General features: G+C 34.8%; 3 protein-coding genes across 3 annotated transcripts in view; 2 read left to right on the top strand and 1 right to left on the bottom strand.

The window, feature by feature from the left end:
- Positions 1-8,051, top strand: part of LOC126849936 (cadherin-related tumor suppressor) — an 82,931-nt gene extending 74,880 nt beyond the window's left edge. The window contains exons 16-23 of the mRNA XM_050592364.1: positions 166-447; positions 727-1,031; positions 1,386-1,651; positions 1,940-2,383; positions 2,509-2,878; positions 3,223-3,438; positions 3,666-4,656; positions 5,009-8,051. Of these exons, the coding sequence (XP_050448321.1) occupies positions 166-447; positions 727-1,031; positions 1,386-1,651; positions 1,940-2,383; positions 2,509-2,878; positions 3,223-3,438; positions 3,666-4,656; positions 5,009-6,090 (3,956 nt within the window). The 3' untranslated portion in view covers positions 6,091-8,051. The remainder of the gene's footprint in view (positions 1-165; positions 448-726; positions 1,032-1,385; positions 1,652-1,939; positions 2,384-2,508; positions 2,879-3,222; positions 3,439-3,665; positions 4,657-5,008) is intronic.
- A 576-nt stretch (positions 8,052-8,627) lies between these two features.
- On the top strand, positions 8,628-13,710 carry LOC126849576 (uncharacterized). Its single transcript, XM_050591538.1, has 11 exons — positions 8,628-8,765; positions 9,089-9,366; positions 9,644-9,843; positions 10,084-10,583; positions 10,654-10,836; positions 11,171-11,736; positions 11,825-11,897; positions 12,242-12,395; positions 12,534-12,731; positions 13,215-13,427; positions 13,520-13,710. Exons 1-11 carry the CDS (start codon positions 8,628-8,630, stop codon positions 13,546-13,548), a joined length of 2,532 nt encoding a protein of 843 aa, XP_050447495.1. The 3' UTR covers positions 13,549-13,710.
- A 221-nt stretch (positions 13,711-13,931) lies between these two features.
- On the bottom strand, positions 13,932-15,634 carry LOC126850042 (uncharacterized protein C1orf198 homolog). Its single transcript, XM_050592648.1, has 3 exons — positions 15,527-15,634; positions 15,108-15,402; positions 13,932-15,032 (listed from the first exon to the last, which is right to left on the bottom strand). Exons 2-3 carry the CDS (start codon positions 15,396-15,398, stop codon positions 14,445-14,447), a joined length of 879 nt encoding a protein of 292 aa, XP_050448605.1. The 5' UTR covers positions 15,399-15,402; positions 15,527-15,634; the 3' UTR covers positions 13,932-14,444.
- Between the last annotated feature and the right edge of the window lie 1,653 nt (positions 15,635-17,287).

Genomic DNA, 17,287 nt, shown 5'->3' with positions numbered 1-17,287 from the left:
TTATATTGATTTTTCAATAAATATCAGCAAATTTTAATCAATATTGATAAGATATCGGATATCTCGGTTAGTATTGATTTCTCGAATATCGATCTTTCTATGTTCGATTATATTTTTATTTATATTTTTTTCCTGATACCCCTTAATTTGTGTTTGCGGATACAGAAACCGGCCACTCATTGAGCGTCTCCGGTAATGACGGACGACATCCCGACGTGGTCTCCAAGGTTACGATTGAATTCCTGCTTTTTTCGAATGCCACAATCGAGAACAGCATAACTCTGCAAATTTCCAAAATGACTGCAAAGGATTTTCTCAGTCAATATTATCGAGCACTTTTGGATCTACTGCGGGAGAAGATTGATATCGGCGACACACTTATCATTTTCAGCATCGGTGAGAACGGACAGGATGTGAATGTTCACTTGGCAGTAGACTCTCCGCAAGGTAAGCTAAAAATACCATAAATGTATATAAATCATAAAAATTTGAATATATTATATGAATATCAAAAAATATGTGTGATAAATGCATATTTAATATCGATGTTATATATTAATTATGAGACACAGTTGAACATAAATTGTAATATCGCAATTCACAAAAAAAATATTTTAAAATATTTATATTTTTTATTATATTTAGTTTTAATTGTATTACACATTAATATTTCCAGATATAAGAAGATGATAACTATTTTGCCAATATTTTGATCACATTTTTCAGGCTATCGTACCAAGTACGAAGTGACCGACCTGTTGATGCGAAATCGAGATCAAATCCAAATGCTATTCGAAGATAACACGTTCACCATCGGCTATTCTCCGTGTAAGCACATACCATGCGAAAACGGTGGCAGCTGCAGCGATAGATTGGCCATATACGACGATGCCAGAATCACCGACAGCCAGGCACTGATCCTAACATCGCCCAGAATGATGCACGAGATGATCTGCAAATGCCGGGACGGCTTCACCGGCGACAAATGCGAGAGAAGGCAGGATCCGTGTTCACCGAATCCTTGCTTGTTGGTGAGCACTGGTCAAAATTAGAAAATTATTTCACCAGAAAAAAATTTAAAATATAGAATAGAATTCAACATACGTAATAGAATTGAATGCACTCGACATTATTATATATTTATATAATACATCTATTTTTAATTTAACAACAATAAATATAAGTACGAGTCTCAAAGATTGATTTGTGAATAGATAAATAATATATGTATGTAAACAATATATATATAGCGTATATTCAAATCGACGAGAAATTTCTGAATATTTTTCTTTTAACTTACAATTTTTCTTTTAACACACAATTTTGGATTTCCATAAAAATCGATATCAAGCGCAAATTTTCGCATAACATATTCTGTTTTTTAGGGAGGGCAATGTCGGCGTTTGGGATACGATTTCCAATGCATTTGTCCCATCGATCGCGACGGCAAACTATGCGAGCTCGAGAGAGGCGACGCGTGTGCCAGCAATCCATGTCGAAACGGGGGATCGTGCAGAAACAGCCCAGATAGCTTTAGCTTTTTCTGCCTCTGCCGAGCGGGCTATAGGGGAAATCACTGCGAGGCAATCACCGACTCTTGTCGACCGAATCCTTGTCTATACGGTGGTTTGTGCGTGGGAGAGAAACCTGGGTTCGTTGATCCTTTAATTATATATAATCATAATATTTTAGTTATGCATATACATAAATGAGCACGCACACATAATTATCATCCATTTTTTAAGAATTACAGAGAAAATTTTTATACAAGATAAGATATTTTTAAAATATATACTCTGCACTAATATATTATAATATACGCTATAAAATATATTATATATATAAATACAATAATTTTTATATTAGTGTGCGTTTTTTTTGGAATATTGACATTTTTTATATGAAAAGAAAATGAAAGAAATAAAATTGTCGCGCGCAGATATCGATGCAGCTGTCCCGAAGGTCGCTATGGACGACATTGCGAGCGCTCGACCTTCGGCTTCGACGAGCTGTCATACATGACATTCCCAGCATTGGACTCCAACACGAACGACATCACCATCGTGTTCGCCACCACGAAGCCGGACGCTTTATTGCTGTACAATTATGCGCCGCAGACAGGCGGCCGCTCGGATTTTGTCGTACTAGAGTTGGTTAACGGTCGAGTGATCTTTTCGTATGGCGGTGCCAGAAGCGCGATCACCACCGTCGCCATCAAGACTGAGAAACCGGTATCGGACGGCGAGTGGCGCAAGGTCACCGCGACCAGAAATGGCAGGGTCGTCTCGCTTAGCGTGTCCGTTTGCAGGGAACATGGTGATGTCTGCGACGATTGTAGACCTGGCGATGGTACCTGTTATGCAGCCGACGTGGGCCCAACCGGGTTAGGACTTTTTGTGATTTTTCACTGATAAAACAAGGATATATACAATGTTTAATAGCATTTTACATTCAAAGTTAATTTAATTGCGAGAATCTTAATGATGGATATTTTCAATATATTTGCAGGACTCTGAACTTCAATAACAATCCTCTTCTACTGGGTGGTCTGGAGAACGCCGATCCCGTACTAGAACGTCCCGGTCAAGTGCATTCCGACGATTTTGTAGGTTGCATTCATTCAGTGTCGATAAACGGAAGGGCCCTGAATCTGACGAATCCGCTAGCGTCGCGCGGCGTCAAGTCCACGTGCGTGAGATCGCAGCGAAGTCCTTGCTTAAGAGACGAAAAGGACACCACTTCCATCTGCGGTGCAGGCGCGCGATGTTACGACAAGTGGCACCAAGTGATATGTCAATGCGGATCTTTAACAGCGCCCAACTGTCACGGTGCCATGGACCCCATCACATTGAGCGAGGGAGGATTTATCGAGTTTAAGGTAAAAACAAGTATATTTAATTTTATTTTATTTTATATACAATATATATGTGTGTGTTATAAATTAATTAAAATTAATTATAAATATAATAAGGTAATACGTATTTTTTAATAATATAATAAATATAATAACAAAATAATAATATCAAGTATATCATAGCAATATTATCGTGACATTAATTTAAAAAATCAAGAAATTATCAATATAATTTCTGGAAGTTTAATTAATAGATTAATTATAATATTTGTGAAACACGCTATATATCACAATTACATTTTGCCGATGTTATTCATGCTATTTTTGAATAATTTTGAATTTAAATAATTGATATTGTTCATACGCAGATTTCGGAAAAACACAAAAGGATGCAATTGTTGGAGTATATCTATGGTGGCTCGACAATGTGGTATACGAATCGCGTTAGGCGTGATCTTATCGATGACACAAACTTTATAACAAACTCCTCTCCATCCAAGACGATTGGTCTGATGTTCCGTACTGTAAAACCAGATGGTATCTTAATATACGCTGCGACTAATAAGCATTTTACATCCGTAGAGGTGAGGCACATCTGAAACGGCATCTTTTATTATTAAAAGATTTATATTTTAACAACATTCAATTTTAAGAGTTTTATTAACTGTTGACTTTTTTATAATTTCTCTTATTTTCTTGACTTTCTCAGAATATAAATAAATTAGAAAAATAAATGATAATATATAAAATATATAAAAGTAAATAGAAGTCAATTTTATTTTGTGACTCAATTGACTATTCTATATTTCAGCTTCGTAACAATCAGCTGGTTTACACTTCTCTACTCGGATCATCAGTGAACATGTCAATAAACATCGAGCGCGGATTCGCCGATGGACATTGGCATAATTTGACTCTCCATGCCTATACCGGAGGATTAAGACTACTGGTTGATGGTATCGTAAGAGGTGATGAGTTGGATTCGGCGGGTGTTCACGACTTTCTTGATCCCTACTTATCTATTCTGTCGATTGGCGGAGTTAACCGGGATCTCTATTACGCTCATAGCGCTGATACTTCGAAAAACTTCGAAGGTTGTCTAGCTAACTTTACCATCAATAACGAAGTGCAGCCGTTCAACGGCTCCGGTTCCATTTTCAAAAATACATTGTATCACGGCAAAGTGAGTACCGGCTGCAGAGGACCAATCGGCATCAGTGCAGCCGCAACCGCAGATCCTCTTAGTATTGGCATCACTCTGGTCATCGTCTTCTTCGTCATTCTGCTGATCGCGATGCTAGTGAGCTTCATAGTATTTCGACTGCGCCGACAGAACAAAGAAAAGTCGCCGCCGTCGGTTGTCAACAAGAACACGAATGCCATCATGACCGGTAATTCGCTGGTTGGCGCCGGGAACGACAATCTCATGTCCCGACACGAAAACACGTACATCTCGGACACGTCGGATCTGCGCGGTGTGGGTCACATGGGGCCTGAATTAATCTCGAAAAAGTACAAGGAGCGCGAGATCAACGCCACTACCGAACATCGACCGCAACGACCCGACATCATCGAGCGAGAGGTCACCAAGTCACCGCCTATTCGTGACGAACACCCGCCACTGCCACCTCCTGCACAGACTTCTTTACATTCGCACGAGCATAATCCGGAACCCGACATCCCGGAACACTACGATCTGGAAAACGCTAGCTCAATCGCTCCCAGCGACATCGACATCGTGTATCATTATAAGGGCTATCGCGACGGCATGAGAAAATATAAGGCCACTCCACCTCCTTTAGGTAAAAGAAGACTGCAATTGTTATTATAGTTTTATATTTATAATTTATAGTTTATAGTATATATTTATAGTTTTAACAATTGACGAGAGATATTAAAAAGTTCAAAGTAGAAATAAATTAATTTAAATATAAACTATATTGTTTAATTTTAAAGCCATAGATAAAATATTTTTACAATGACAATTTAATAATGAATAAAATAATTTTTCTCGAGTTATAAAGAAAAGTGATAAAATCTAAGCTTTAAATCTATAAAATATGTACAAAAATATTAAATTAAAAATTTTTTTTTATATGTATTAAGAAATGTGATATGTTATGCTATCGATTTAAGTTGCAATTTTCCGCACAGGTAATTATAGCAATCATCATAAGCACACGGGACAGCAACATCGTCATACCGGGCCCTTTCCACCGCGAGCTATGCCGCCGCCCAATGTGAACCAACCACCTGGACCGGCGCCGAAACTACTCCAAAGTACCCCATTAGCGAGACTTTCACCCAGCAGCGAATTATCCGCTCAACAACCGCGGATTCTTACGCTTCATGACATCAGCGGGAAGCCGCTGCAAAGCGCGTTGCTGGCCACCACATCCTCGTCTGGTGGTGTCGGCAAAGACGCGTTGAATTCCAACAGTGAGAGGAGCCTGAACTCACCCATCATGAGTCAGCTGTCGGGCTCGACCGCCAGCAGGAAGGCTCCGCAATCCAATAATGAGAATTCAGTGAACAATGTATCTTCGGGCCCAATGGGTCTCACCGCGGAGGAGATCGAGCGACTGAATTCTCGCCCGAGAACGTCTAGTCTAGTTTCCACCCTGGACGCCGTGAGTTCGTCTAGCGAGGCACGGGGTCCATCCGCTCATGGACCCTTGCATCATCATCGACGTCATACACCACCTGCGGAGAGACTCGAGCGACGAAATTCGTCGACCACCGACGAGAGCGGCAACGACAGCTTTACATGCTCGGAGATCGAATACGACAACGGTTCGCTGGTAGGTGACAAGCGATCCGACAACCTGTTCGCGAAGCAAGATGACGAGGGTAGCGGACCTCAGGGTAGCAGGAGCAACGTTGAGTCGTCACCGTCGACGAAACCACCATTACCGCCGAACGTTGTCAGCAACTATGATGGCTTCGATAGCTCGTTTCGCGGTTCTCTCAGCACTCTCGTCGCCTCGGACGACGATCTATCGACCCATATGGGAGGGCTGCTCTACGGCAATCATGCCAACAACGGCTCGCCTACCACTACCACCACCACCATCACCGCTGAAGATGCTCTTAGCTGGGACTATTTGCTCAATTGGAGACCCAACTTCGAGAGCCTCGTCGGTGTCTTCATCGATATTGCCGAATTACCGGACAGTACCAGTCGAGTACCTAGATTACCGGCAAATATTCCCAAACCGTCCGAGGAATACGTTTGAAACAATCTCACGAAAGGTGCTGAGACAATTTAGTAAACTAACTAATAATCTAGTTTAGTGATCTTGAAAATTTTTTTAGAGAAGATTGTAAAGATTCTCCTTGTCTGAAAAACGGCAAAATCTACGACGTAGAAATGTTGCTGTTTAATTAACTAGCTGGACATTTGTAAAACAATAGTATATATAAATCGCGATATCCAGGCATCGGGCTTTGGATGATCTTGAGTCATGCGAGAAGTCGAGAACGCGTTTAAGAAAAGTGCCGATTTTAAAACGTAGAGTTTAAGTGTTATTGGTGAAAAATCGTTGCAACATTTACGACGTTGCAGCGAGATGCCGCGCCAAACGCGCGATCATCTTGCCATAAAATGTAATTTTTCTCGAAGAAAGAAAGAGAGAGAGAGAGAGAAAGAGAGACTCGTTATTCTTTATCGTACTCTTTTATTTCGCAAATGTTTGTAAATATTGAATGATACGTTTCTAATCAAAACAACTCGTTCGCAAAATGTTTATCTCTCGGTTATACGATCGGTCGAATTGCACAAAACTTTTCTTGCGACTAATGATCGATTAATATCGATTGCAATTAAAATTAAAATTAATATTATTTAATATTAATATAAAATTACGTAAACTCGTGCAATATTAATATTACTAATAATATTGGTTTTGATTAAATGAATATTGATGCTCAATTTGCGGGAAACATATTCGTATCTCATGCATCTCGGACGATCGTACGCGATATTAATAACGAAACAGGATCATGCGAATTTACGTTGAATGTCATTTTAATTACGAAATGAAAAAATACGCGACTAGGCATCAAGGTAATCTAATTACCTAGCAACTTTTGTATATATCCTAAACAGCCATATCAGATATACACTCGATACAGTCGCATACATTGTAATTATTGATTAAATGGCTAAATGTATGCATGCGTATGTGTGTATGCGTGGCATATAAGCATTCTTACCTCAGAATAATATTTAAATCAGAGATTAAAACTATTATACGTTTTTATTTATTTAGATTGCAATACGAGAAAACCTTTGAGATATATAATTACAGCATACATATTCTCTAAATAATTTAGTCTTTAAATATATTTTTTATTCTTATATATAATTAAAAATGTATTATTTTATAATTATGTTTTAAAAATTAATTTCTTGATAATAATAAAAGATAAAACTATATATAAAAGAAATTAGTAACAGAATTGTGAATATCTCTCGTGTATTGCAATTCGATAAGTAGAAAAATACTATCTCGATGAGTTTGAATTTCAATGTTATAAATTATATTAATATTTTTCACGGTAATAAAAACGCCATTATTAATGTAAAATCCATTATTCTGTAAATAAAATTTAAATTTGCCAAAATTATAATAGTTTTAAGATATGATTTGAATAATACTTGTTAAATTTACAATTTTTCGAAATACGTCAAAGCCATTCTTAGCCATTCAATCGAAAAAAATGCATTTTGATTGAAAGAACGTCTGCCAAGAGAAGGAAGAAAGAGTTTGTCTTCCCTCATTATAAGAAATAACTTCACTATACCAATATTACTCGAATTGTAACGATAATCGGACTATCGCTGACAGGATTATATTAGTTAATGTAATTGTCGTGACGATTTCGTGCTCAATTTGTATTCGTTAGAGAGACAATAATGCCGTCGTAGCGTTCCTGAGAGTACCTGCTTCTCGCAGACTCTACCAGACTGATTTTTTTTTTTTTTGCTTATTTTTGCAATTTTGCGAGTAACGGCTCGCTTGAGATACGTTTACATTGTAAATTATGACAGATCTGTCTGCGATCTTTCTCATCCTGTAAATAAAACTCTTGCGTATGTGAGTAAGTTGTACAAAAGTGCGAATGCGTGCGCGAGTGCGTGCTACTTTATCATCATCGACCATAATTTTTAATAGAGATGACAAATTTGTAAAAACTACTGTGTGCCTTTATTAATCCCTTTTTTTCCCCTTAAATTATTATTTTAAGTTATCAAAAGTTTAGAATTTTTCGATATATCAAGTTGCTTTAAAATTCTTTGTGCATAAATCATTAATTATCTTTTTTCTTAGTATACATCGCATAATATCTACAAATATCTTTTTATTTAAAAATACAATTGTCAAATTTAAATATATAAGTATTTAGTTAAATTTGAGTAAAAAAAAAAAATTTGTCGCATTATTTTTTAAAGGCGCCTGAAGAAAGTTCACTATCTGCTATGTCGATAAATCGTGAACACATTTTCGATCTTCATCTCTTATATGGCTCCAATACTTTTGTCAAAACCGATTTCATTCCGTATACAATACGGCAACGAATATTAATAATTATTTATTATTTATTATTATTATTATTATTATTATTATTATTATTTATTGCATTTATTAATTTGAAACCGAATTTTCGATCGATTTGTGGAACACGGAACTACGAGAGGAAGCTAGTAACGCAAAAGTTTTTATTGGCCTCTTATCGGAATATCTGATCGATCGGTTATAATGTACAGATAATGATATCTCCACTTCCGTCATACGACGACGAGCTCCTGAATAGCGCCTACGCAAATATCAGTCTGATCGCCGACAAGGTCTGGACCTACGATCCTGAGGATCCCTTCCGAAAGTTAAATCATTCCCTCTGGATTCAAGTGAGACGCTCAACAGAGATACTCTTTTTCGAGTATCCGATAGATATCCAAAGTACCGCATTATCCATTATTCCGAACGTTTTTTTATCAGTATCGATCGCTGCCTATCGCCATTTGAGGATATTTTATATATGTGAAAGAAAAAGATCATTACTTAATTAATTATTTTATTAAATTCGTAAATATCTCGTATACATCGTATATTAAAAATAACAAAAATACTGTCGATTGAAGGTGAAAAAACTACCGTAATACTTGAGACCTTCGAGATAAAGGGAGGAGAAATCTATTCTGGCATAATGATAACTTATCGTTAATGTCAGAGTTGCGAGGTAATCGCGAAGTATCAAGAAAATAGTGATTATCGTCCGAGACTCATCCGAAACGTCATCTCTGAATCGCGCTTGGCAAAATACGATAATTATGAGTACGATGAGCAATACGAGGGAATATACAGATCGGACGACGGTAAATCGTCGGATAGCGGCCCTCGTCACTTCCGTTCAACTACCGAGGCTATGGAACCGTGGATGCTTCCTGAAGTTCAAGAACACTTCGCCCAGTTAATCTCACCGAACTGCACGCGATCGCATCGGGAACCGTTAGTTCGTCTTAGCACTTCTGTATTATTATTTATATTCCTAAGGTCTCTTCCCCTCCCTCCCTCCCTCTCCCGCCCTCCTTTCCGCGCGAGAAATTCTCAGAGACAAAAATATCGAGAAATTAATTATCATTTCATAATTAATAGTATATTTCTATATGATAATAATTAATAAGAGGATGATAAATATAATAAATTAATTGAAGAGCAATATAAGGGTATAAATTATAATTAATTATTTAATTTGCGATCAGATTTTCATATCTCACATTAACAGTATGTTCAATATGCAAAGCTCAGCAATACCAATACTGAAGTGTAACACCGTCAGGAGGGAAAGCGAAGTTTGCTCAAGTTTCCAATCAAATTGGAACGAAGGCTCGAGAAAGCGACGTCAGAAAATCAGTCCGAAGAAAAACAAGAAGGTTGGATCACATGAAGAATTACTTCCAACTCACAAATCTGAAACCAATAACAGTAAGCAATATTCTTATATATAGATAAGTTAACGATATAAGAAATAAATTATACATTTCTATATATTATCCTTAATTGAAAAAGCAATAGAAATTACAATTTTTAATTGTCTCATATTTTTCTTGGTTTATTCTATCTAGAAATCAAATATTTTTATTAATTACTGTTGTTATATAAAATTAATTTTTTTTTAAATTGTCTCACTCTTTATATTTCTGGCTGCGTATATCGCGTTATCAGGACCACAAGAGAAGTCGACTGAATTATTCGCTCGTTTTCGTCGATACACCGTCGAAACCGTTGCGGAAATGCAACTGGAGTCTCGTATAAGGAGCGACGTCGTGCGCGACATATGGAAGCCCGAAAAGTTTCAGCAACAGCAGCAGCAAAACCGGCAGAATTGCCAGCAAATCGCGCGGCAAACGCAGCCCGCCGTCCAGCATCATCAACAACAATTTTACTGCACTTTACAGTATCAGCCTCTGATTCTAAGAACGGAATATCAGCGAAGAGTTCTGCAATCACCGCCGCCACCACCGCCACCGGTTTTAAGCGCCGAAGTGCCAGAATTCTTTCCGAAATCCAATTTACCTTCAATAACAAGCTATAGCATGAATAGTGATAAGGAACGCAGAGCTTGTCAGATACGTTATTTTCCCTCGCTAAACGACCGAAATTATCAGAGCGAGCTGTTTCCTTACAATAGACCACAACACGAGATCGCGACGACTGTTTTTCCGGTAAACAAAATGTCTATGAGAATGAAATCTCGTATTAATAATTTATTCTTTGCGATTTTTTTATATATAGAACACCAGAATGTCTATATTGCCAGCAACCGAAACGAACATGTTCCGTTCGCCTCAGGAATGGATCCAAAGGGTCGCACCGCCGGTGCAATTACAATTAACAGCATCCTCTTCGTCTCCTCTGCCGATCTGCACATCCTTGAGGTCGATTAACGACGCTTCAATCGTCCATCGTCCCTTGCAGGTATTTTTTTCGATAAAAACAGTTCAGAGAAAAATTTGAGAATTTTATCAATTAAATATGTAGAAGTATAGATTCATCTCGAATAATCATAATTATTACAATACATTAAATTCTGAATATTTATCTTATCAATTATTCCTATTATATAACTATTCAATTATTCAAGCTACAATTATTATACACTTTTAGAAGAATTTTATTATTATTGTAATAATTATTAATTGCCAGAAATTGATCGGCGCGTGACATTATATTTGCGTCGATTGTAAAATTTCTTAGATCTTCGTATAAACTTAAAATGTTCTGACGAAGTGGCGTATTGTATAATTGGCAGATATACGAGAAATTTTTGCCTTGCACCCAACCGAGTCCGACGACATCCATACCAGTGTACCAACGACCAATGGAGCTATACCAGGAGCCGATACCGAAACGGAAGAGTCAAGGGGTTGACTTTAACAATCTCATACTATTGACGAAAAATAATATCAAGACGCGACGCTCAAAGGGCACCGCTCAGCAACCCTTCCTCCTCGAGTCCAAACAGAGCCTGAGAACTTCTGGTCGCAACGTGCAGATGCAATGGTTTGATAGGGATCGCTGTTCGAGGGGAGCAAAGGAGGTTGTGACTGTAAACGCACTGGTGTCTGAACTGCGTAGCTTTGAGGGAAAATATGAATGCTGTAGAGGAGCCGGCACCAGCTGGAGAACTACCGTTGAAGGTCAACAAAAGTCATCCGAAACTTCGAGATCGAGAAATAAAATTTTCGGCAGCGACAGCTCGAGATGTAAAACCTCGGATGCCGAAGAGAGGAATAGGAGGACGAAACGGCCGCTTTATAGAGACGTTCTGGCGAATACCTCGAGCGGAGCGGCCCTGGAGAATGTTTTCGAGGAAAGGTAATAATAAAATTTTATTTTTTATTTTCTATCACTTTGTTTGAAAATTTAAGATAATTGATAACCATTTTTCTTCAATTAACTTTAGATACGACGAGCTCGAACAGCAGGCGATGGAGCAGTACAGAAATTCGGAAGAATCGCTAGCTCTCAAATACCAGGCAATTTGAATATTAATCTCTCTGGTAGCTAGATAGCCTCGCGAAAAAAATGGGTGAATCAGAAGGAATTGATAAAAATTTAAGAATTGTGTAAAATTATTCTCCTAGTTTTTAAAATCAAGGATCGAATTTATATCGTGAGTTCTTTCCATTTTGATAGTTTTTATTCGTCAATCGGTATTTTATAATAGAAAAGATTCAATCTCTTTCATGAGCTTGACGTCGAAGATTGGATATTTATTTAATTTCCTGCAGAAGCATATTTTCTTTCCAATTTATCTTTGTTCGAATATCTTTCATACAAAACGGAGTATCTCGCAATGATACATGTTATCATATTACAGGAATTGGAACGTCAAGCTGTGGAACAGTATGGAAATAATAACACAAGTGACGAGAGGCATTCGATACCCTCTGAAAACCAGGATTGCTTAGACGGACAGAGATGTTCGGGATACGGGCAATGCAGTCCTTCCAGAGGACGAAAAGATAAATGCGGCGGTTCAAAAGTTGTTGCAACTTCCGCAAAATGTATGTTGAAGAAAGAGCGTGTTTCTCTCATTTTAATATTCTTTAATAAATACCATTATTAAAAATAATATTTTAAAATAACATTTTAAATAAATTCGTTGTCAGGTTCTTGCTTTCCGCAAATCACCTTGTTGAAACCGAAAGGTAAATCTCTACCGAATGTGTTTCGGGGATCGTCGTGCAATGACGGTAATCAACAGCCAGCCATCGCTTCGAGAAGTTTATCCGCATTGTCTGACAGACCATCGAAGGAATCGAAAAACACATGTAAGGGTGCATCAGGAGATAAAAACGATACAAATGGTGAGCAAATAATATAATATTGCATAATACAACTAAAACACAGGAGACGTACAAAGAAGCTTAAAAAAATTCTCTTTTCGATTCGTGGATTAATAAAAAAAATAGCTGTAAATTTCAGCCATTGTCATAAAATCTATTTTGTGAAAATATAAGATATATATATGTACATGAAAATAAATTATATATATATTTATTAATTCAGGATTAAGAAATTTTTCGCTATATTTTTACTAATCCATACTATTGAACATAAAAGAGAATAAAATGATTTACAAAAAATTTATTCATATCGATGTATTACGCAAAAAAGAAATATATATGATTCTTCACTTTGACATCCATTCAATTTTTATTTATATAGATGGACAGTAAAATACAAGAGTTGATATCAATATAGAACCATTTCTTTGCTATATTCAACGCAATTTGTAAAAGCAAAATTGATTTCAAAATCATTGCCATTGATTTTTTTTTAAGTTTCAGTTCGAACATCGTCGAAGCGGCATCTGATACTGATGTCACCCTTCGAGCGCAAATCAGAGGCCAAACGAATAATGAAGACGACAGATTTACGAGGAATATGCTCGCTCTCCGAAACGAGAGGGAACATGCTCAGGTATTACCGGACATCCGAAATCGCTCGGGATGGCAGCGGTGATGAAAATATAACAATCATACAGTCACCTAGCACTGAAGGTATAATAGCCGTGATATAATATACACAGAATGACACAGATCTTTTATAATTTTATCTCATATCTTTTATAAATATAATCTGATATTTCTAGTTTGGTTATCCGGATTCTGGACTACTTGAAGGGTCAACAAGATGAATCTTTTTGAAAATGATGAAGTTTATAAGAAATGAAGTTTATAAGACGGCGCTAATTAATTGAATTTGAGAAAATTTTGAGAATCAAAAAAAGCGAATCATTTGTGATTTGTGATATAATTGACACAGACATATATTATGGAAATATGATAATATATGAAAAAAGTAAGTTATTGTATTCATGTGATAACTCATGTGATAATGTATTCATATATATTAATCACAATCGACGATTTACATAAACTTGTTTGAGCTAAATTGTTGCTTGTAAATAGTGATCAAACACTTAGAGTATATTAAGCATATTTATTTGTTCGTAAGTTCATACTATATATGAAATATTAATAGTATAAAATACAATTCTATAAAAAAGGTAACAAATTTAAACTGATTACATATTGTTCAATATCTAAGCAATACATAACATAGTTGTGTGTCTATCAAAATCTAGATAGGCTTAGGTCTTTTAAGAGATCATAAATATTCTACTGGAAATTATTTTTTTCAGTCTTTGAAGATTATTTATAATCCTCTTTATATCATCTGTTATATATGTAAATGGTATCTGGTAATATATCGTAAAAATAAAATTAAGTTATAAAATATAAAATATAAAAAATCGTATTAAAAAATCTCGATACTAAAAAAATATTCCATTTTCTTGTACATAAATATACTTTGACTTACACATACATTCATTGATCATTTTTATACAACACGCAGCAATAAGCAGATCAAATACATTGCTCAAATATCTGTATCTACATATCAAATTATATTCCTAGTTCCTAATCTTATATTCCTAGAATATTATGGAAATATCCTTTATATAATAAAAGCGCATGCAGAGAAAATTAAGTTATTCCTATAATGCAATAAATTTACCAATTATCAAGAAACTCAAATCCAGTCTTTGGTATACTTCTCTCTTCCTCTTCTTGATTTAATTGGGATGATTGAAAACTGCTGTAGGAACTAGGTGTTTCTAACAGAGCAGTTGACTCGTTTATATCGCTCGACTTTGTTCGCGACATTACCACAGTATTCGATTGACTTTTATCTGTATCAGAATCTCTTTCCCTCATCAAACTTTCCATATCATCCTCGATATTACTTTGTAATTTCAACAAAGAAGTTTTATTAATCAGTTTAGCAAATATACTCTCAGAATGTTCGCTATCAAGTCTATTTGTCAATAAATCGCTACATTGACTATTTTCGAATAGACTAGTGGTGTAGCAATCCGTCTGATAACAGCTGATTTGGTGTGCAGAGTTGTAGCTGTTATTCATTGAACAAGGGTTGCTTCTTTGTGCCTTCACAGGACTCGAAAAATGTGGCGACTCTCCGAAATAGGTTCTCATCGATTTAGATTTCACATCTTCATTAGAATCAATAAGATTGAGATTCATCTGTGACTGAGTCATAAATGAAAATGGCGCAGAGTGCTCGTCCCGCCATCGTAATGTCTGCAATGAGAAATAAATTATCAATTAGTTATATATATTTAATATTTCATAAACATTAGCAACATTGTTACTTACAGAACCAGTTTCATCTATAACATATTTCATTCCCGTCTGTATGCGCAATTTTGGATACCATTCTGGTAATTCTTTAGTCAACTCGACCTTCTTCAAGGTATACTTTAAAGCTACCTCAGGCTGAATTATAGTTTCATTGATAGCTTGATTGCGCTCTGCTGTGCTCAAGGTGTTCCATAACCCTTCATAAGCTTCCTTCGTCGCGGTTATATCTTCACCAATTCTCTGAGCTATAGGATTAATACTATAAAAGTATTGCTCTGCTCTTGCAGTAAGGGTACTGGAACTCATTTTGCTAAAATAAGAAATTATCACTGTTAAAAAATTAACGCTAATCGTAAATATAATTATCACATATATGTATTAAATATGAATAAATCTGTATACGATTATTAATAATAACATTACGATATACATACCTGACTGATATAATGAATTATCGGAAGAAAAGGAGCAAAGATTTCCTTGTCATTCTTGTCAATTCAATACTACTTTATCTCAGGAGTAGAATTTCCGAACGCACCCCATATAAGAGTTAGCATGCTCTGATTGGTCAAACGCACCGATTTTCGTAACATCAAACGAAGCGTAGCCCGGAATAATGCATATACGATTTTTTCATATATTATATATATATATATATTAAAAATTGAAAACTATAATAAATAATCATTTTTCTTGATATATTCATTAAAAGAAAATGAGAAATAAAATATATATGTATATAATTTTCTTATAATTTAGGTAGGATTTTTTTTTTAATTGCCATCTATACAATTAAAAATTATATGTAAAAAATGTATATATATTAATTTATAGTAAAAATTATATATAACACCATATATACATATATAATTTTTACAATATTAACAATGTAAATTTGATATTGTATCAGGGACAAGTAGGGAAATAGCAATACAAGTCGAATGAAAAAGTAACATACGTATATTATTTTTCTTTTAAATGGCAAATATTGCTTGAAAAATTAATGTAGCTAGAATAATCTCAGACAAAATATGAAATGAAATGCGAAATAATATCTCGAAATTCGCAAAGCTTGCTTTGCTCGACAACGAAGAAACAAAATCATTTAAATTTATTAAACAAAGTGTCTTGCTTAAACAAAAATGAATATAATGCCCAATTGTTACTATTATACATTTGGATTGTGACAGAAATGTTTATATGTATTATTTTTTTTATTGTATGATACAAATATATACAATATTTTAATATCGTATTATCAATCACTCGTGACAATAGAGCGCAGTTCTACAAATTTGATAGAGAAATGGCGACTTATAAGTATACAAAGTATACTCACAAACACACATACTATATATGATAATATATTGTGTGTATGTGTTTGTAAAGAAAATAATGATAATTATTTACACTATAACATTGTAATTAATAGAAATGATAATAAAGATTGCATATGATTTTTCTCGTGCATATAATTATATACTTGATAATGTATATCATCTGTGATATTGTTATAAAGACATTTTTCAAATATAAATGAATATAACTATTCTTTTGCCTCTTATTTTTTACAAAATGTATGTACAACTTAGTAAGTTGTGTTTTAATATTTTGTTAAATAGAAACTATATAAAAGACTTTCTTTATTCTTCTTTCAACAAAATGTTGTAGAATATTTTTCTTATAGCTCTGTTAACATGTAAACGCTGCCCATTACAAGAAATGTAATCTTCATACTTTTCGAGACGGAATAAGAATCTTATGCATATATATATATATATATATATATATATATATACATACATACATACATACATACATACATACATACATACATACATACATACATACATACATACATACATACATACATGCATACATATATACATACATACATACATGCATACATACATACATATATCATACATACATACATACATATATCATACATACATACATACATATATATATATATACATATACATATACATACATACATATATATATATATATATATATATATATATATATATATATATATATATATATATATATATATATACATACATACATACATACATACATACATACATACATGCATATATATGTACATGTATGTACATATATTATGTATTGATATATATATATATATATATATATATATATATATATATATATATATAATACAATATTAG

Source organism: Cataglyphis hispanica, chromosome 5 (assembly GCF_021464435.1).
Source record: "Cataglyphis hispanica isolate Lineage 1 chromosome 5, ULB_Chis1_1.0, whole genome shotgun sequence".
Taxonomy (NCBI): Eukaryota; Metazoa; Arthropoda; class Insecta; order Hymenoptera; family Formicidae; genus Cataglyphis; species Cataglyphis hispanica.
Note: the sequence above shows the minus strand (reverse complement) of the source record. Positions and strands in the feature narration are given on the sequence as shown.

What these genes read in the sequence shown, in the direction of transcription:
- LOC126849576 (XM_050591538.1), top strand. Translation starts at nt 8,628, where the DNA reads ATGATATCTCCACTTCCGTCATACGACGACGAGCTCCTGAATAGCGCC. An exon ending in CAAATCTGAAACCAATAACA is followed by an intron (nt 9,844 to 10,083) that starts GTAAGCAATATT and finishes TCGCGTTATCAG; the next exon opens with GACCACAAGAGAAGTCGACT. An exon ending in ACAGTCACCTAGCACTGAAG is followed by an intron (nt 13,428 to 13,519) that starts GTATAATAGCCG and finishes TGATATTTCTAG; the next exon opens with TTTGGTTATCCGGATTCTGG.
- LOC126850042 (XM_050592648.1), bottom strand. Translation starts at nt 15,398, where the DNA reads ATGAGTTCCAGTACCCTTACTGCAAGAGCAGAGCAATACTTTTATAGT. An exon ending in TTATAGATGAAACTGGTTCT is followed by an intron (nt 15,033 to 15,107) that starts GTAAGTAACAAT and finishes TTCTCATTGCAG; the next exon opens with ACATTACGATGGCGGGACGA.